General features: G+C 43.6%; 1 protein-coding gene across 1 annotated transcript in view; it reads right to left on the reverse strand.

Moving 5' to 3' along the window:
* MDGA2 (MAM domain containing glycosylphosphatidylinositol anchor 2) overlaps positions 1-21,616 on the reverse strand; it is a 683,176-nt gene that overhangs the window by 210,206 nt on the left and 451,354 nt on the right. The window contains exon 8 of the mRNA XM_074998506.1: positions 19,115-19,408. Within this exon, the coding sequence (XP_074854607.1) occupies positions 19,115-19,408 (294 nt within the window). The remainder of the gene's footprint in view (positions 1-19,114; positions 19,409-21,616) is intronic.

The raw sequence follows: 21,616 nt of genomic DNA on the forward strand, positions 1-21,616 counted from the left end.
GTGAAAGGCGGACATATAAATAGTGGTAGTTTTTTAACGTGCTTTTACACTAATGCTAGGAGTCTGTCTAATAAGATGGGTGAACTGGAGTACCTCATATCGAAGGAGGAAGTTGACATAATAGGCATCTCAGAAACATGGTGGAATGAGGACAATCAGTGGGACACTATCATACCGGGATATAAATTATATCGGAAAGACAGAACAGGTCGTGCGGGTGGCGGAGTGGTACTGTATGTGAAGGATAATATAGAATCAAATGAAGTAAAAATCCTAAAGGAATCAAAATGTTCCATAGAATCATTATGGATAACAATTCATTCCTCTAATATGAATATGGCATTAGGAATATATTACCGACCACCTAACCAGGACAGTGATAGTGATGCTGAAATGTTAAGGGAGATTAGAGAGGCTATCAAAATAAAAAACACAGTAATAATAGGAGATTTCAATTATCCCCATATTGATTGGGTGCATGTCACCTCAGGACGGGATTCAGAGATTAAATTTCTTGATGCCTTAAATGACTGCTTCTTGGACCAGCTAGTACAGGAACCCACAAGGGGAGAGTCAATTCTCGATCTAGTCTTGACTGGAACGCAGGATCTGGTCCAAGAGGTAACTGTTACTGGACCGCTTGGAAATAGTGACCACAATATAATAACTTTTAATACTCCTGTGTTGGGAAGAACACCGCAGTGGTCAAACACTCTGGCATTTAATTTCCAAAAGGGGAATTACACTAAAATGAGGAAGCTAGTTAAACAGAAACTAAAAGGTAGAGTAATTAAACTAAAATCCCTGGAAGCTGCATGGAAACTGTTTAAAGACACCATACTGGAGGCCCAACTTAAATGTATACCCCAAATAAAAAAACACAGTAAGAGACCTAACAAAGAACCACCATGGCTAAACAGCCATGTTAAAAAGGCAGTGAGAGAGAAAAGGGCAGCTTTTAAAAAGTGGAAGTCAAATCCTAGTGAGGAAAATAGAAAGGAACATAAACACTCCCAAATTAACTGTCATAATGTAGTAAGAAAAGCCAAAAAAGAGTTTGAGGAACAGCTAGCCAAAAATTCAAAAAACGATAGTAAAATGTTTTTTAAATACATTAGAAGCAGGAAGCCTGCTAAAAAAGCAGTGGGGCCCTTGGACGATAAAGATATAAAAGGAGCGATCAAGGAAGACAGTGCCATTGCGGAGCGATTAAATGATGTCTTTGCTTCAGTCTTCACGGCTGAGGATGTTACAGAGGTTCCTAAATCTGAGCCAGCCTTTTTAGGTGACAAATCTGAGGAACTCACTCAGATTGAAGTGACATTAGAGGAGGTTTTGGAGTTAATTGATAAGCTGAATAGTAACAAGTCTCCAGGACCAGACAGTATTCACCCAAGGGTTCTGAAAGAACTCAAATGTGAAATTGCGGAGTTATTAACAGTGGTTTGTAACCTATCCTTTAAATCCACTTTGGTACCAAATGACTGGAAGACGGCCAATATAACACCAATATTTAAAAAAGGCTCTAGAGGAGACCCTGGCAATTATAGACCGATAAGTTTAACATCAGTACCAGGCAAATTAGTAGAAACATTAGTAAAGAATAAAATTGCAAGGCACGTAGAAGAGCACGAATTGTTGGGCAAAAGTCAGCATGGTTTCTGCACAGGGAAGTCGTGTCTAACTAATCTATTAGAATTCTTTGAAGGGGTTAATAAACATGCGGACAAGGGGCACCCAGTGGACATAATATACCTAGATTTCCAGAAAGCCTTTGACACAGTCCCACACCAAAGGCTTTTATGTAAATTAGGCGGTCATGGGATAGGAGGAAAGATCCTTTCATGGATCGGGAATTGGTTAAAAGACAGAAAACAAAGGGTGGGAATAAATGGTAAAGTTTCACAATGGAGGAGGGTAACTAGTGGTGTTCCCCAGGAGTCAGTCCTGGGACCGATCCTGTTCAACTTGTTCATCAATGATCTAGAAAATGAGGTAAGCAGTGAGGTGGCAAAGTTTGCAGATGACACCAAGTTGTTCAGGACAGTCAAAACCAAAACAGATTGCGAAGAACTACAAAAAGATCTCAGCAAACTGAGTGATTGGGCAGCAAAATGGCAAATGAAATTTAATGTGGGTAAGTGTAAGGTAATGCACATTGGAAAAAATAACCCAAATTACACATACTACATGATGGGGTCAAATTTAGCTACAACAGATCAGGAAAGGGATCTTGGAGTTATAGTGGATAGTTCTCTGAAGACATCCACGCAGTGTGCAGCGACAGTTAGTAAGGCAAATAGGATGTTAGGAATTATTAAAAAAGGGATCGATAATACGACAAAAGATATCATACTTCCCCTATATAAAACTATGGTACGCCCACATCTTGAGTACTGCGTGCAGATGTGGTCTCCTCACCTCAAAAAAGATATATTGGCATTAGAAAAGGTTCAGAAAAGGGCGACTAAGATGATTAGGGGCTTGGAACGGGTCCCATATGGGGAGAGGCGAGAGAGACTGGGACTTTTCAGTTTGGAAAAGAGGCGATTGAGGGGCGATATGATAGAGGTATATAAAATCATGAATGGTGTGGAGAAAGTGAATATAGAAAAATTATTTACCTCTTCCCATAATACAAGAACTAGGGGACACCAAATGAAATTGATGGGTAGTAGGTTCAAAACTAATAAAAGGAAATTTTTCTTCACACAGCGTACAGTCAACCTGTGGAACTCCTTGCCCGAGGAGGCTGTGAAGGCCAGGACTCTATTAGGGTTTAAAAAAGAGCTTGATAAATTTTTGCAGGTTAGGTCCATAAATGGCTATTAGCCAGGGATAAAGTATGGTGCCCCTAGCCTTCAGAACAAGGGCAAGAGATGGATGGCAGGAGATAAATCACTTGATCATTGTCTTCTGTTCTCCTTCTCTGGGGCACCTGGCATTGGCCACCGTCGGCAGATGGGATGCTGGGCTGGATGGACCTTTGGTCTCACCCAGTATGGCCATTCTTATGTTCTTATGTTCTTAAACTATGCTGGAAATGAATTCCTGTATTGCGAACACACACCAACCCATGCAGCTCCTTCCCAGAGGTGTGACTCTCATCTCTTTAGTCCTCCTGGGTGTTCTCTACTTGGATTGCTTCTCGCCTTTGCATACAGAAGCTGGGTCTCAGGTTCTTTTTTGTGACACTTACTGTCTCCACCTTAGGTGATACTACACTAAGCCCAGGTGACACTGGAATGTTACCACTGTGTTATGGACTAGGATGTAGGTGATGTGGACTAGCAGTCGAAGGAGGAATCCTGGATGAGGAACAGACCAGGGATGTCCTGCCAGAATCAGAACCAACAATAAACGCTGACGATCAGAAGCAAGGTCAGCTAGCATAAGACAAAGCTAAGAGGCAAACCAGAGTCAGGCTCAGAAATTGGAGGCTAGGGCCAAAGCCAGGACTGATACCTGGTGTTTGAAGCCACGGTGTGAAGGCCGCAGGTGGAGAAGAGGCAAGAATCCAGCCTGGTGCAGAGTCGGAAGCAAAGAAAAGGCAAGGATGAGGCAAGAGTCAGAAGCAGAGCAGGAATGAGAAACAGGGTTGGGTGCAGGAAGCGGGCACAAGCAGGCTGTGATGGAGCCACATGAGGAAATCCTTTCGTTGCTCAGACAAAGTTCCTGTGCCTCCTTCTGACTTAAATATCCTGATTGGATGAGTCAGTGAAACCAGGTGATCCTCCAATCAGAGCTGCTGTGGGCAGGGCCTTGGGCTACTAGCTTCTCAGACCACCAGATTTCATAAAATCTTGAACAGAAGTCAGGATGCTGTAGCTGTCAGGGGACTCCCAGGCCTAGCTTCGAGACCTGGGACATCACACAGCTCTGGGCCAGAGAATAATCCAGAGTAAAGAAGAAACAAAAAATACATTCGCACAAACCCCGACAAGGAAATGACGCCACCCAAAATAACCAAGGGGATTGCACTGGGAGTAGGAACATGGGATATGGGGCTGGAAACCATTAGAGATGACCATTAAATACTGAAACATGAACTAACCCCCTGCTGTCAATACTCCTAACTTGCCCCATGCCCTGGCTCCCTCCCCAGCACCTCCCCTGACAGACAGCATGTACAGCTGAGTGCTGGGATGGGTGCCGGAGCTCTCTGAAGTCTGGACAGCTTAATCAAAAGGTGTCTCTGGCCCTGGGTGGGGCCGGGCCCTCTCCTTGCTTCCAGCTCTGGAGCACTGTAGGGTGTCTCAGCTGGCTCTCGGTAGCCAGCACTGAGTGGGATCTCAGCCCTTCTGGATTCTAGTCTCTGCAGGGCTGGAGCAGCCCTTCTATGCACTGGGTTCCACGGCCAAGCAAAGGTTTCCTTTGTGGGGAGGGGACTTAACTGGAGCCTCCCTGAGCCGTTCTGCATCTCTCCCAACTCACAGCTCAAACTGAAACTTAACATCTTATTTTCTCCAGCTTGGGCTGTCCCCTCCCACACACATTACCGTTACCAGGCATTCCTTAAACTACAATACCTACCTGAGGCATTAAGGAACCAGTGAGGAAACAGAGTGACAGAGCCAGGCACCTGCTACAAGAAACCTGCTACAAGACACCTGCTACAAGACAAGCCTAACAAAGGAAATAACAGAACACCATTAGGCATCACATACAGCCCCCCACTCAGACCTCTCCAGCACATCATCAGTGATCTGCAAACCATCCTATACAACGACCCATCACTCTCTGAGACCTTGGGAGGCAGGCCAATCCTTGCCTACAAGTGCTCGTCAACCTGAAACAAATTCTCACTAGCAACTATACACCACACCACAGTAACTCTAACTCAGGACCCAACCCTGCAACAAACCTCAGTGCCAACTCTGCCCACATATCTACACCAGCAACACCATCACCGGACCTAACCACACCATCAGGGGCTTATTCACCTTCACATCTACTAATGTAATATATGCCATCCTGTGCCAAGAATAAATGGACACAAATCAGATATCAGGAACAGTAACATACAAAAACCTGGAGGAGAACACTTCAATCTCCCTGGACACTAAGTAGCAAATTGAAAAGAAGCCATCCTACAAGAAAAAAAGCTTCAAAAACAGACTCAAAGGAAACTGCAGAGCTATAATTAATGTGAAAATTTGACACCATCAATCAAGTATTGAACAAAGACTGGCAATGCCTGGCCAACCACACAAGCAGTTTCTCCTCTCTTGGCGTTCACACCTCCACAGCCTCCCTGACTGAACTGACTTCGTCAACTCTGGCCTTCCTCCTGATTGGTATGCCCTTCTTTTAATGAGCCTGTATATTTAGACCTGTCTTTGGGATCTCCACTACATGCATCTGACAAAGTGAGTCTTTGCCCATGAAAGCTTATGCTCTAAAAATCTGTGTCTTGCATGTTGAATAGTAACAGAGAGATAGTTGTGCTAGTCTACATACTATCCAAACAAAAAAAGCAGTCTAGTAGCACTTTAAAGACTAACAAAATAATTTATTAGGTGATGAGCTTTTGTGGGAAAGCTCATCACCTAATAAATTATTTTGTTACTCTTTAAAGTGCGACTGGACTGCTTTTTTGTTCCAAAAAATCTGTTCGTCTATAAGGTGCCAAAAGGATTTCTCTTTGTTTTTGTAGACACAGACTAAAATGGCTGCCCCTCTGATACCCTCCCACTGAGGGGCTGAACAGCCCTGGCTCATCCATATCCCAGCAAACCGCCTGTCCTGATCACATCATGGATGCAGAAGCCTCTCTATTGGCTTCAGCAGGAATTCCTAGCCATTCTGTCCCTGTCTCTGACTCAAAGCATGCTGGGAAATGGCATCAGAGGGCTCTGGGAGCCATTGTGAGTGTAGTCCATAGGGCAGGGCCCACTAGGGGCTCAATCCCAAGTTCCAGAAGATGGCAAACTTCAAGTGCAACACCCATTCCCCTCTCCCGTCTAGCCCTTTGCTTCCCTCCTTAAGCATCCCCTGTCTAGAGACTGACTGACCTCCTGGCCCACCCTATCCAAATCAGGATGCATGGCACTGAGACCCACTGCACAGGGTCATGGAGCCACTTGGGTCTGGCCAGGCCAAAGCTGTCTGGGCTGCGGCTTCTGTGTCCTGCCATACTCAGGGCTTAACCAGGGCTTAACCTTGTGAGGAATTTGCAGCTGTGATAAGCGTAAACCAAGGAGGTGAATTATGTGGCTCCCAGTACTAAACTGAAGGAATATGTGGGCAAATCCTTTCAATGAGTATTGGACCCAGGCAATACAAATCATATCAATGGACATACAGGAAGCAGACATGTCTATGATTAGCTGCTGAAGGGTCTGAAAACCAAGACTGAATATATCTCATTCAAAGAGGCTAAGAAATTCCAGATTTAGGGCCTCCCAAGCTTTAGCTGTCTCTATGGTGAATGGACTGAATGAATCTTAATTTACATGTGATTTGGGAGAACTGCCTGGCATTGCCTCAAACCAAACTGAAATAGAGATGATAAATAAGAAGGAAGACTTGTAGGCTGAATTAGCATCGACATCCCTAGCTGGCTGGCTGTTCTGAAAGATGACATTATTTGTGAGCACTCCCTTTGGCGAGTCTGATTCGATCAAAAGCCATTTGGAAACTGATCGGCAGGGAATGAAATTAGACTTTGCAAGGAAGTTCTTTATGATGTGTGCTGTTTTAAGGACTGTGTGGTGCTACCACACCTTTCCAATCTGGAACTACAGTGTGGCAGACTTCACATGGACTGGTCAGGTACCCTGGAGCTGTAACACAAGATCGCACTGGGCACTGATTTTATATCAGTGAAGCTACATACAAGTCATGTGTAAGAATGTATTAAATGTGTGTGAACTGGATTAATTTTCTGGCTATTTTACATTGTCCTGTTGATATTCTCTTCCAGTTAAAGTCACTGATGCTAATTTAAAATAAATATTTGTTCTCGAGTTACAGGAAGTAAAGAATTTCCTATCCACATTCATATTTTAGAAGTTAACTCCCTGAAACAGCAAGTTAAGTGGGATTTTTGCATTCAGAAACATGGATTTCTCCTTGTACAATGTGACAAAAGCTCTAGGCCTCTCCCTTTCTTGCACCTACAAATTATTTAAATATTTCAGAAATGTAAAATGCTTGTCTTATTCTATTGCTGTCCTCTAAGTGACATGTGGTGTTCTCTAGGCTTTTTTAGAATAACCAGAGATAATTCCTAGAAAATGTGTCTAATTGGATCATCATGTAAGCAAAGGGCTCCTTGACAGATGGAAGTATCTGGAATGGTCTACTTGTAAGTCTGCTCATATCATAAATACCATCACAAAACAATTTACTGCAGAAATGCACCTTAATGCTAAGTAGGGTTCCAGATTCAGAGCAGGCTACTTTACCCCACCCCTGCATCAAATCATGCTGAGAACAGGCCTCATCCCTTTCTAAATGCATTTCTGTAATTAATTGGAGAACAATGGAATTGGAGCAAATACTTCTTATTGGACACCACAATCAAGGATAAAAAAGAAGCAACAACAATAATGGATAAAAAGTAAAGGTAAGTAAACACACGCATCTCATGGGAAACCACCTGGAGGGAAAATATTGATTTTTAAATACTAACACTCTTTACTGAACTGCATGGCAATGAAGCTCCTGTCTGAAGTTAGGAATTAGTTATCCAGAGTAAAGGGTCAGTATATATTTTCAAGTGTCTGGATTTCCTAGAAATTACAGTGTTTCTAGAAAAGTATAACTGAGTCTTCTCCTCAGCTACTCCCCCTAAACACAACAAACTGCAAACAACTTGGGTGCCGAATTTCCCGGCTTCTGGATTTTTATGATTATGTATTTGAGTTCTCTGCATAAAAGTACCGTTCAGCAGGAAAGATGCCTACCCCACCCTCTCTGCACAAGACACAAAGTTGCACAATGTTTTCAGCTTTTGTGGTGGAACGTGGAACATACATAAAAAATTGCAGGCTCAGCAAGTCACTGAGCCTACAACGAGCCACATCCTGCAGAGTAGTTGGACTGGGCATGAAGAAGATATGCAGTGGACCCAAAGGGGAGGATTCCATGTTCCCAACAACACACTGGAACCTCTTCGTAGTGGATCCTATATCTGTGGTAGACTCTATGGGAGAAATCCTAGTTGTACAGCAGTCAATACAAAATATTTTTTTTTAAAAATAAATTTTATAAAAAATATATGCAGCTTGCAGGCATCTCCCTCTTGTGACTTTTCCTTTTAATTTCAACTTACCTACTCTTCTCATTTTTGTGGAAGTCCCCTTTTTGAAGTGATACGGTGATGGGTTTCTTCTGAACTTTCCTCCTTACAAGGCTGTTACATTAAATTATATTATCGTCAGCTAATGTGTCCCACTGTGAATCAAATCAAGAATTGCTTCTTCCTGGTGGGTTCCAGGACTACTTGCTTCAAATAACTATCATTAAGGTTGTTTAGAAATCTTTTCCATTGATAACACAAATTGACTGATTTCTCAAATGGCATTTTTCTTAATTTATCCCGTATGAGAGTATGTTTGAAGGATCTTCACTTTGTACATTTTTGCATGCGACACTCATCATCATCATTCATGACCCATCAGAGACCGATGGTGTCTGATGCCTCTCTCACTATTTCTTTCCATCTTTCCCTGTCCAGCGCAGAGTGGTTTAGTTTCTGTAGACTAACTCCACAATACTCTACTATATCATCCACGCATTCTCTGTGGGGTCTGCCTCTCCTATTCACACCATCCATTATGTCAAATACCAGGACCTTGATTTTTTGTTTGTTCATTGTTCATTCTGCAGATATGCCCGAATAGCTGTAACTTCCAGTGTATACTTTTCTGCAGTAGGTTCTCTTTCGGCTGTATCTTCCTATATAATTCCTCATTGGTGACCTTCTGCATCCATCTCATCCTCAGGATCTTTCCTCGTGAATGCCAATATCCTTCTCTTCAAATCTTTCATTATCACCCCTGTCTCACATCTTTACAACATGCTGCTGAACACACCCTTCCATGATGCTCAGCTTCGTCCCTAAGCTAATCGCTTTGTTCTTCCAGATCTTATCCATCACCTTCAAACTCGCTCTTGCTTTTGCTATTCTAGTTGCTATTTCCTTCTTACAGCTAGATCACGTATTATGTTGCTCCTCAGATATGTGAATTTCTCTACATTTTCTAGTTCATGCATGTAATACTGACAATTTGTATTTTAAGAGTTAGACAGCTTTAACTTTTGACACCCACAGTGTACTGTTATTTAATAAATATCAACTGACTTTTTATAATTTCCTGTCACTGTGAACATTTAGAATAATAAATTTAAAAAAAAAAGGTTATAACCCATAAATTTGCAGAACTATGTAAGTGTTAATAGTAAATTGGAAGAAAGATGCAAAAACAAATCTATATTATACATCAAAATAATAAAGAATGACTTTTCTCAAGGTTAAATAGGGTCTTTGTAATACCCACAAGAACTCTACTGGAGGAGGCCAGTAATGATCACCAAAGAAGTGTTAAAGAAAGAGACAAAGGCATTGTCCAAACTTCAGATGCCTCGGAATACATGACAGATTCTGATCTAATACAGGATGTAGTCTAATCCGAAACATATAACTGACACGAAGTGACAGTGATTAGGGAAACACTCTCCAGACGGGGGATTTGAATACCAGAACTCAGTCAGTTTAGGTGTTCAGGGCCCAGGTAACACTCCACAATCTGTGGCAGCCTTCAAACAAGTCAGAAGGTTCCCCGAGGAATAGCAAACTCATCATTCGTTCCAAAAGAGACGTTGTGCACCATTGGCAGGCTTGATTGACATGCAAACGTATATGGCTGCCGCCTGCTTTTTCCTCAGGATTTCACCTACAGATTATCTCTTCGCTAAAGTACTCCATAAGGTTCACTTTGCAGTAAGTCTGCTGGAAGAAAGAGTAAGCTCAGCACGAGTTGGCAAAATGAGCGTTGCCTCCCATTTCTACAGGAAGTGGGGGTGATGTGGGAATCCAGGAGTACATGGTAACAGAAATTCCTCCCTTGTTGAACCCTCTGTGGAGTAGGGAAGCAACTTATTGGAGCACTTGGCTGACTATAACTTCTCGCCAATGGGCAGAAAAGGTAGAGTCAAGATTCTGGTCGTTCACCACCCTTCTCTGTCTCCTCCTTGCTCACTTACTCACGGGAGGACTACTCAGAGAACAGAAGCTGTATTCCAAACTCCAGTAAGGCCAGTTAAGGGCACACCCCCATCTTGTGGGCTAGCTTCTCCCTTACTACCCAGCTAGTTTTAGTATTGCAAGCATACACTCTAATCGTCAATCTTTCAAGAAAACGTTGCGGTTGTGTTCAAAAATTATGAGTTCAGTCGCCCAAAATCATCAGATGACTTAAAAAAATGAAAAAAAATTAAGGAGTTTTGGATTCTTTTCCTTTGCCTTCTGGCTTTTGAGCTGTTAGGGCACATTGTGTTCATATTTTACAAACTTAGCTCCAATGAGGGCTAGAAATTTACTTTTTAAAACAATACAATCTCAGATTCTCTAGGCTCCAGTAGCTGGATATTTACAAAATAAAATGAGTCATTTGATTTAAATGCAAGAGATGGCCCCACTCACAATGAATTGCGTGGATGGTTACATTTGTAGTGTTTGAAAGTATTAGTTTATAGGCCTCTTTCCCCGCACACACAGAGTCACGCTATTTAACACCAAGACATGAAGCAGATTTGTAATTTGGCTACACTGTGTGCTCCAAAGCCCAGAAGATTCTGTGTGACTGTGCCACTTGCTTTGGAGAGCCACAAAGGGTGAGGTGTCAAGGAAAGAGAAATGTCCCTAAAGATAGAAGAGAAAAGCCTGATCAAAATGCTCTAGAGAAGCAGGTTGAGAAAACAATCCTCTCAGGCAAGAAGTCTAAGGAGAAAGAGCTGAAGGCACAACATACTATAAAAGCTGCGAGGAAGCAAAAAACACCAGGAACATAAGATGAAAAGTTCAAATGGGAGAGAAAAGTGCATCAGTTAACAAGCAAAAGTGGAATAATAATTAAAAGCAGTGGGGTGGGGGGAAGGGAGGAGAACCCACAGGTTTAAAAGCAACAAGAGACAAATTTACCCAGTATGAAAAGTGCAGGCAATACAGCAGCAGCAGTATTAAAAGAGGGACCTTTGCTGGAAACAAAAGATATGACAAAAATAATCTTTGCTGAAATGTTCTAATTTCTCAGTGAAATAAATGGCAATGAAACATTTTGCAATAATCAGACTGTAATCTTTTCACACATAGCTTTTAATCACCCACTGATGGTTTTGTAATTATGACACCAAATACAATATTAATATCCTAGTGGGATTTAAAAGTCCTAGCCAAGATTGTTGGCCCACTATGCTAGGCATCAGGCAGACTGTACAACCACCCTGAACCTGTCAAAGAGTCCTGGCACATCCACCTCATGATGAGGTTGTACGTGAACTTTTCAATTCCAAGCCAAGCCAAGCCAAGCCAAGCCACACCCACCTCCCCTGTTATGTTGTGTGTGAAACAATCTTCTAATTATATATTTCATGGTCCTGTAAATTTGTGGTTTGATTTTGCTGATAATCCTCATGCTCAATATGGATTCAGAGGGAGAGTTGTGTTAGTCTGCATTCTAACAGCGAATTTCCCGGGAGTTTAATGCTGGAGTCTGGAGTTCTGGAGTCCCCAGTTCCTGAAAGCCACAAGGGGCAGGACGTAATTAACTGTATGCAAGTTCTTTGCAAGTGAACGTTAGCGAACAGGCTTGGGGAAAATAGGTATGGGTCCGACCAAAAACTGTGGATCCAGGTCTCAATTCTGAACCTTCCTTTGGAGATATTTGGATCCCAGGTTTGTATTTGTCTAATATTAACTCCATTTGCAAATTTCAGTCCCTCTAAGAGCGTAGGAGTTGATTTGGACCCAATTCTAGGACCAAGGCAAACAGCATCTTCCTTATCCCAAAATTAAAAGTGCACATGCCATTTTTATTATGCCTGGGATACCACTAGTAAAGTCCAAGCTCCTAAAGAACTACAAACCATCACAGAAACATTGAGGGCAAATAAGCCACTAACTGTAGACAAGTATCGGAGGGGTAGCCGTGTTAGTCTGGATCTGTAACAGCAACGAAGGGTCCTGTGGCACCTTATAGACTAACAGAAAAGTTTTGAGCATGAGCTTTCCTGAGCACAGACTCACTTCATCAGATGTAGACAGAAGCTAATAACCAATAAGGGAATTAATTCAGAGAACACTGAGACTAACAGCCTGGGGAACATATTAGATTCTATAACTTTCATCCAGAATGTTAAGCAGTGTAGTCCAAAATAGTGCGGCCTCAGGCTTCTGCTAATGCCTCCAGTGGCAAACATAAGAAGGAAAATGTAAGGCTTTGATAAGATTGGCCTTTAGGATTTCATCTAAATAATATGGCTGTGAATGACAAACAGTAATTTTCATTGTAGTCTCTGCATTTGTTTTTAAATACTCATCTGATTCTCTTTTCAAGAAAGCATTTTCTCTAGAATCATCAACCTGCTCTAATTAGGTTTCTAATCAGCTGCCATTCGATTTCTCCCTTTTTTCCATTTTCCATGGAAAATGAAGAAACATATTTCAACCTCATGGGATTCCCTCAAACATCTGAGCAGTGTGCTAGCATGGTCTCCCCTCCCACACATAGGCAGAGAAACACACAACTTGAAAGTCATGAAATGTATAAAGCTAGGAAATTAAAATGTTATATGCAAGTGTGTAAATAGTACTTGGCAAGTTCAGTGTCTCTCAGGTACATAGACGTACCAGAGTGCACTCTTGGTGTGGTTGTTAACCCACGGTTACTATGTTAGCCACATTAACTGCAGATGAAGAGCTAGTGATGGTACCATCCGTCAGGAGTTTCTGTTTGTGACCCTGAACACAGCTAATGAAGCAATGCCATTAACTCCTCAGGCTGTATCAGCCAATGTCATGAAGGCATTTAGTGAGCAAAGGTTGCCAAGAGATGAGTAGTTGTTGCTTTTCATGGGGGGAGGATAATGACCCAGTTCTCTGGAGGTATAACACTGTCAAAGCCAATGAAGAGAAGCTAGGAGAGCAGCTGGGCCCGAGACTTTCACGTTGGTAAATGGCTCAATTTCTACTCTAAATTGAAATTCCGAAGTCGGGGGGGGGGAATTGTTTCTTCTTCATACTCATTTGCACTCATCTGCTCCTGCAAGAGACATAGCTAGAAAACACTGCAGATGCTCATAATTTCTTTTGTCACAATAATGAATGTTCGACCTGGGTCCAGACACTGTATGAAGGCTGGATTTTAAGATGTCATTTATTATTTATATTGCAGTGGCACCTAGAGGGTGGATGGCATACCAGAGCCCTATTGTGTTAAGCACTGTCTGAACTCATTATGAGAGACAACTCCTACAGTCTAAAAGACAAGATAACGAAAAAGACGAAATGCCATCTTACTACAGAGTTGCTACACACCCACATATCCCATTGATTGCAACTGGTCTTCGGTCATTCTGAGAATCCAGAATTCCAGCTATGTAGGGGGCATAAAAATTTTTTTTCCTCCTCACTTTAATGAAGATGTGGCAACACTAAAGGCCCACAGGCAAAATTTCTTTTCCAGTCAGGGGCAGTGCAGGAGCAGATACAAAAAGCCCACAGTAATCGCTGAAAGGGTACTCAGAGCTACATAAATATAGACTGTCCTTTGCTGAATAATCATTTTTAAAAAGGATACTATTGTTTTACAAGGAAATCCACAGTGCTGCCAGTTCCAACTGCGTGTTTTTTGCTGCTGAGGCTCCATGGAAATCCCTATACACACACATTTACGAATTTCCTTCAAAGAACCAATTCATGCACCTGTCACCTTCCCAGGGGAAATACAGAGCAGTGCCTGTCCTCAAACCCTGGGGTGTCTCACAGTGTTTTCCTGTTGTAGCCCAACCTGGCCCACTCCAAAGGAGCCTGCCAGTCCCCAGGTCAGAAGGGGGGAGAGAGAGAATAGCTGCACCCCCGACCCAGGTGCTCTGACCCTAGCAGCTTGTCAGCAACACTCCAGTCACACTAGGGCTGCCACTGCAGTGACCATCCGTCCCATATTGCGTGGGACGGTCCTGTATTTGGGACTTATATTTTAAAGAACTGATTTTTTTAAAAGGGACTAATTGTCCCGAATTTGGGTCATCCCCCCACTGACCTTTTCCACCAGCAGCTGTGCAGGTGCAGCTGCTGGTGGGAGTCACTTCCCTGATCCTCAGGGAAGCAGGGGAGTGTGGGCAGCTGCTGCCTCCCCGGGGCTCCTGGGGATGGCCAGCAGCTGCCGTTTCCTTCGTGGCTCCCTGGGGCTTGGTGGAACCAGGAGATATGGTCGTCCTAGCTGCCGCCAACCTCTGTTACTACTCGCAGAGTGACCCCATCACACTCCCAGTTCTGAATTTTCCCCAAATGTGGGTTCTGCACTGTTCCACGCTCTCCTGGGCAGTTCAGATATCAGGGATCATGGGTATTTTACTCCATAAATTTCTCCCACTTCCCACTGGGTGTCCTTCAACTCAGGGTGGATCAGGAAGAGCACGTGTTCATCCCATATTTTACATGTACTGTCTCCTGCCTGGGGACTCCAACCCACTTGCCTCTGGAAGCGTAGGCCCTGTGGGCGGGCAAGGCCAGGTTTTAAAAGCTTGAGGCCTCAGTGTGCAGGCTGTGCTCCCCTCAGAAAATGCTAAAAGTAGCCCCTGCTTTAAATCAATGGGAGGAATGCACCAGCCAACAAATGTGGGACAGGGAAAATACTGAAGGTGAACAGCCCTGCTTAAGTTACTGTATTTAAACCGGCAGGAAGTCCCCTGCCCTCTCCGTCTCTGACTGCTGCGATTCCTTTGCACTAAAGACACATTTTGCCCACAAGGCCGCAAAAGACGGCTTAGTGCACCAGAGTATAAATTTGTATCACAAAGACAATCCCTGTGCTAGGAAACTCACAATCTAGGCATTTGATATAACACAATACGGGAATAAGCACGTGTACAAGGGGTGGGCAGAGGGCAGGGGAACAGTAAGTACGGATTCATTTGCATTCAATAGGGCTCATGTGGGCTTCAGTATTCACAGTGGCCATGTGAAAAATACCTATTCCTTTACACATCTGATGCAGCTGACTTTAAAACCACTGTTCATGGGAATTTTACTGGGGTATGAACAGGGGGAATTGGACTACAATATTGCTATATGGAAGCTGTAGCATCCCATTATGGGATGTAACAGAGTTTTGTTCAGCTTGGTGAGAGAGGTGATTTGGTCCCACAAGTAGAATTGTTTCTATGTTATAAGGAACTGAATTGTAGGCAACCAGATGTATGGCCCTTCCTCAGACTGCTTCTCACATGCCCACACGCAGTAGAAGACACAGAATTAATGAGTTATTACATAATTCAATGAGTTTTGCCAAAATATCGCTTCCTATTTAGAACCCAGAATCATACAAGAATAAATCTAACAAAGTTACTGATTTGAAAGCACTGACATTTCTTACCTCAGATCAATTTGATGCTATCATCTTTGTAAAAAGAACACTGACGCTGTTAACACACACACACACACACACACACACACACACACGCGCTACTTTTCCAGTACCTCAGCGTGACTGTCATACATGCTTTTCCCATTTCTAGTCAAATTCTCACATGCTAAGAGCAGCAATAAATAAGCAGAAACCTAAACAAAGACAAATTAAAAAATATATATATATAAAACTCACCCAACAGCATTTGATACAATCCTGACCTCTCACAACCAAACTTGTTAAAAACGCAGGTGTCTTCCCACCCGTCCCCACCTGCCAGTCCTGCGGCTGGGGTTGGTGAGGTGCCAGTGCTCTGTCCCGGTGACTACCAGCTCACAAAAAGCACTGGTTTTAACCATGAAAGCTCATCACCTAATAAATAAACTTATTAGTCTTTAAGGTGCTACAGGACTGCTTGGTATTTTATTTTGAGGAAGCCACAGACTAACACAGCTACTGCTCTGAGACTATTTATCAAACCAAACTTGTTTCTCACAGCACTTTCAAAACACATCAGCTGGTGCACATCAAAGCAGTGGTTTGGATTTTGGAAAAATAAAAAGATGTGTAATATAAAACAGAGATTTTCTTTCAAATTTTGTAACAAAAAGAACAGTAGTTTGAGATGTGAGGAAACTTTGCTACTGAACTCCCAGCTGTGTGAAACATTGCTCCAACATCATCTGTTAACTCCAGTGGAGTAATTCCACAGAGGTGAATAAGGCCAGAGAGGGAAAGTTTCAGAGAAGTCTATGGAATTGCAGGAAACATTCGTCAAGGCCCAGCTATAGCAGCCAATCCTTATGCTGATCATGTGCTTAAATGCTCTGCTCAGCTGAAAGCCCAAGTGTATGAGCCCACACTCACTAGAACTGATGAGAACCTTTCAACTGCCTTCAATGGCCTTTGGATCAGGCCCTTACCTCTGCAAGGTAGGTCACAAAAGGGTTGTAAGACAAGTGAGTGCACTCAGCAGACCTAATGAGGCACTGTAAGGCCAGCAGATATCAAAGCCAGGCCTGAAGAGTTGGCAGGCAGCAAACACCTCCAGGCTGCCAACCAACAGCAGCTATGCACAGCTTGTGCTCCACGATGTGGACACAGATTTCAGGAAGTCCCGCCTTACAGGGTCCAACAGGCACCAGACTTCTTCTGAGTTGGTTCCACCTTGTGTAAACCCAAGGGGTGTTCCAGGAAGTGTCCAGGCATCATGGATCTCCTGTAGCTGCCACAACAATTCAGGCTCTTGAACCACCGCAGTTTCTGGCCTAGAACCGAAAAGCTGATTCTGGCCCTGGGTGTCCACCTTGTTCTGGAAGTTAGGTTTGACCTTTTTTCCCCTGCTCTGGCATCGACAGTATGCTAACATGCACAGATTGTCTTGAGGGTTCTAAAATGCCTGCTCTTCCAGCATTCCCCAACCAACCTACCCTTCTCCAAGGACCCCACAAACAATCCAGCCCCCAAATCAGGCTGAAAATTATGTTTCTTATTGCTAAATGGATTAAACAGGGCTCTTCAAGGTTGTGTCATTTTAGGGAATGCCAGGATGAATGACAAGGCACAAGAATCCCAGATTTACCTTTATCAAGGGGGGAAAGACAGGTAGAGCCGGGAACAGAGACCACATAGCAACTTCAGAAACCCTGAACATAGATTTGCCTGAGGAATATTTCTAGTAAATTGCTTCCAACATCTGCAACCCCTCACTCTGGTAAAACTGCACCCTATACTGCTGTGAGCCCTCAGACAGCCCATCTCTAATCCTGGCATTATTATTCGTAGGGTAGTAGCACCAAGAGAGGCCCCATGCAGCTTGGGGCCCATTGTATTAGGTGCTGCACATGCACAACATAAAAGCCAGTCCCCATCTGGAGGAGTTTCCTGTTAAAACAGACAAGAGGGCTGAAGGGTGAGCACGAGAAGACGGGCAGTACTTGTCCTAGTCGCATAGATCAATGACAGAGTCAGGAACAGGCTGCAGGATTCCATGCTCTGCAGCCAATGCCCGGACCAGAACCATATCATTACCTTCATCGTGTCCTGGCTTCCCCATCTGAGGCTCGACAGATCGGTCCCCTCAATGTCCCCATTCAGTTTTAGTGGTCCTCAAACTTTTCGTTAGTGTGGACCCCCAATCACCCCATTCCCAACTGCTCGTGGACCCCCATCACCCCCCAAACCATTCATGGTGCCCCATCAAAGACAATCCGAGCTGTCACCTACACTTCATTCAATGAAAGGAAGCCACAGCATGGATTTTCAAACAGCCATTAATAACGCGGTTTAAAAATAATGATTGATTTGCACTTTGAAATGTATTTAAAACCTCTTTTCTATGATCATCGTTATCCAGCTTTTATTTTTTCATGGACCCCCCCGCAACACCCTTTAGTGTCTTTATTAAAGAAGATCTAGATAGTCTCTTGTGTGGCACAACCAAAAGCCACAGCAGCTTGCGTATCCGTCGGGCTCACGGGAGGCAACTATGCCACTGGGAGAGGAGGGAAGCCAGTGGTAGCAGCAGACAATGCATCCAGCTACAGGGCCTCAGGGCAGCCTCTGAAGCAGCAAAGCTCCATGTGGCTGTTTTGTCTTCCTGAGCTTACACATAGATGGGATGTGCCGGTATACCTCCGCCGGGCAGCTCCAATCACAAGTGTTATCAACCGGGAGGGGCAGAGCTGTGGTATCTAGAGTCCCCCCTGAGATCATGGACTCGTTGGGCTGAGTAGTGAGCACGCACAGGGTTAGAAACACTCCCTGACTGAAGCAGCTGCTTGGTTTCTCTGAGCCAGGGACAGCTGAGTGGTGCATACGTCACTTTCTCCAATGGCAAAAACAAGAACTAGCATTTTTAATGTGCACACTTGAAAATCTACCAATTAGCATCTTATCTGTCACCTACATACAGACAGGACAACGAATTACCGTCCCCACCTCCAATCACACAACTCCTTCTCTGACAATAACAGTATAGTGTTTGCCAAATACTTCCCTTGATCGTCTCTGATCGTGGGACTGATTTTTATTGCAACATGGTTTGGGAATCTCAGAAGTCCCCTGTACAAACAGCTCCTTATAGACCGAGCCCATTAACTCTTTTCTTAGTTCACATAATGTCCATAAGCAAAATCAGCGTGAGAGCCAGTATTTATTAAAATACACTTTTCTGCCTGAAGTACTTGTTCCCTCACTTAAAAAAGAGAAAAAAAAGATGTCCACAGAACAACTGGTTCATGAAAAACTGACAACAGCATCGTCATTCACTTCTTAAATCAATGAGGAGCTTGTGTCATTTTTACTTACATGATATCTGCGTACACTATCTTGAACTCTGAGAAGCACAGAACCAAAATAGCAGGGCACTGAGGCACAGAATAACCAGCAAGCTTCTGCAGCTATGAACTTTCCAGCAAACAATCAAGTCATTTCCCACCCAAAAAAAAGAAGGCATGAGAAGGAAATAATTTACTTACACTGCACAATGAGCTGCACCAGTGCTTCTCTGGGCTTCACATTAAATCCATTGTACTGACTGGTCTGACATCGGTATGTTCCTGTCATCTCCCGAGACACATTCACTATCCTCAGTATTCCATCATAGCTCTCCATCTGCATCGATCCATCGGGCATTGCAATCTCCTTATCAGCTCTGGACCAAAGAATTATAGGCTTGGGCTTCCCGGTCACCTGGCATTGTAGTTCTATCGTGTCTCCTTCCCGGGTGACTAAAGGTGATTTTTCTTGTGGAACAGTCAGATTGGGAGGAACTTCAAGCAGAAAGGAGAGGGAAAGAGAAGGTTCTTTGGTTAGTATTTACAAGACAAGTAGCTGCACAAATGAAGAAAACATACAGCATTGTGTTTAGTACTTTCATGAGTTGGGTCTCTGGTCACCTGGCCCTCTCCTGAAGTACATTTGGCCTTACAAACTTGATTCATAATAGAACTAATAGACCAGGTACGTAACAGTCAAGGACTAAAGACAACATTCATGCTGGGTTCAGGAATCCATACAAATTTCATGAGCTGAACAAAAGAAAGCAGTCGTAACATTCCCACTCAAGGCTTTTTTCCTTCACATTTTAAACCTATGAACAAGAGAGTCTGGAAGGACAGTAACAGAGAGATAGCCATTCTAGTCTATCTACTATCAAAACTAAAAAACAGTCCAGTAGCACTTTAAAGACTAACAGATTAATTTATTAGGTGATGAGCTTTCGTGGGACAAACTCACTTCTTCAGATCATAGCCATACCAGAACAGACACCTTCTGTGCTACTGGACTGCTTTTTTGTTCTGGGAAGGAAAGTTTGAGCAGCTCTTTCCAACAAGTATCATGAAATTCCTTGATGAGGAGCACAGCGTAACAATGATCAGTAGAGATGAAATCAGCACTGAGTGGAGAAAAAGGACATCATAAGGGCTCCACTTTTCCTGGACAGCTTCTTCCCCCACTTTGAAAGAGTCTCCCAGCGAAGGTGTGAGATCAGTATTGCAGCTTGTAATTAGATGCTCAGGTCACCAGGGCAGTGTTTGTACTACAGCCTATTAGCATTCAACCGAGCTTTCTGCAGTTAGCCCCATTAGAGACGGCCTCTCTCCTTTACGCAGCTACTTTTGATATGTACGGAGCACCGAGAGCATCAAAGATTTGACGAGAACATTTTTGCCATGTTCAATTATTGTCACAATCACATTGTGCCCATATTAGTTTTGCAACCCAGCTTTTTTCTTCTCTCTGAGCCGTGGGCTTAATGCAGATCAAAATACCAACCCTACAACTCATGCACGCCTTCTAGAAGTGAGCAGCCACGTGTGTGCTACAGGTGGCAGTTTTGTAGTACACCCATTTAAATACAGATAAGAGCAGTGCACAGAGAGGCAAACCTTGGGATTGGGTGGACAGCCATGTGATAAATCCCACATACCTCACTCAGAGCATTGCCAGCCACAAAACCCACAGTCATCCCAAACTCACCATTCCACCCCCCATGTTGTGTTCTTTTACTCACAAGCAAAGCAGGAGAGTGCAAGTACAGATACACACGCATATACTTGTAATCCCAGAAGCACTGAGATCACATACTAGGGTGAGTGAAGTCCCTGCTCTACTGTCTGGGCTGAAAGTCAGCTGGCCTTTAGCTCAGGTAGTAAAGCACCAGATTTAACCTCTGAGGTCACAGGTTCACTCTCCCCTGCCAACAACCTGAGTCTGCCGGCATCATACACAGAACAACTAACTCTCAGGAGCAAGCTGATGTGAAAGGAATGTTTTTTCAGTCAAAAAGAACAGACGTGAGCGTACAATGGCTCAAGAAAAACAAAACAAAAAACCATAGCTGGCACCTCTCCCTTTATGCCAAATGCCATATACCGCTATGGGAGAAAAGTGTGTGTATGTGTGGGAGGTGGTGTGGGGGGAGGGACACAGCCTGCCTGTGACACAGCTGTTCTCAGATCTGACACCTCTATTAGCACACTGGCAGGGTGCAGGGAAGCAGAGCATCTTTCCCCCCAGAGACACCAGAGCCTGGCTGCTTCCACTGAAGAAACAGAGGAAAGAAAATACAGGCAGGGCGCCTGGCTCAGCAGAAACTAGACAATATTCCCCAAAGAAGAAATCGTTACTAAATACAGTATTTACCAGCACACAGAGACCACCTCTTACTCCTGTCCTCACAGACACTGCTGCAATAACAGCAGCAACAGAAAGAGTTTGCCAGAGGTTGGGAACGTAAACAAAACCACCCTGCCCCAACAAACAACATCTTTGCCGAGGTTTTCACAGGCCCACAGAAAGGCAAGGCTGGAAGGGAACTCAAAGGGGGCCAGATAGTTCAGGGGTCCCCTATATATGACATGGTTAGGGATTGTGAATTTGCATTGCAAAGCAAAGTGATGTATAAAGGGGAATTTTCCCCCATAAGAATACATGTAAATACAGGGGGATAGGGACCTCCCATGTTCCCAGTGAGC

The sequence above is a fragment of the Carettochelys insculpta genome, chromosome 6 (assembly GCF_033958435.1).
Source record: "Carettochelys insculpta isolate YL-2023 chromosome 6, ASM3395843v1, whole genome shotgun sequence".
Taxonomy (NCBI): Eukaryota; Metazoa; Chordata; order Testudines; family Carettochelyidae; genus Carettochelys; species Carettochelys insculpta.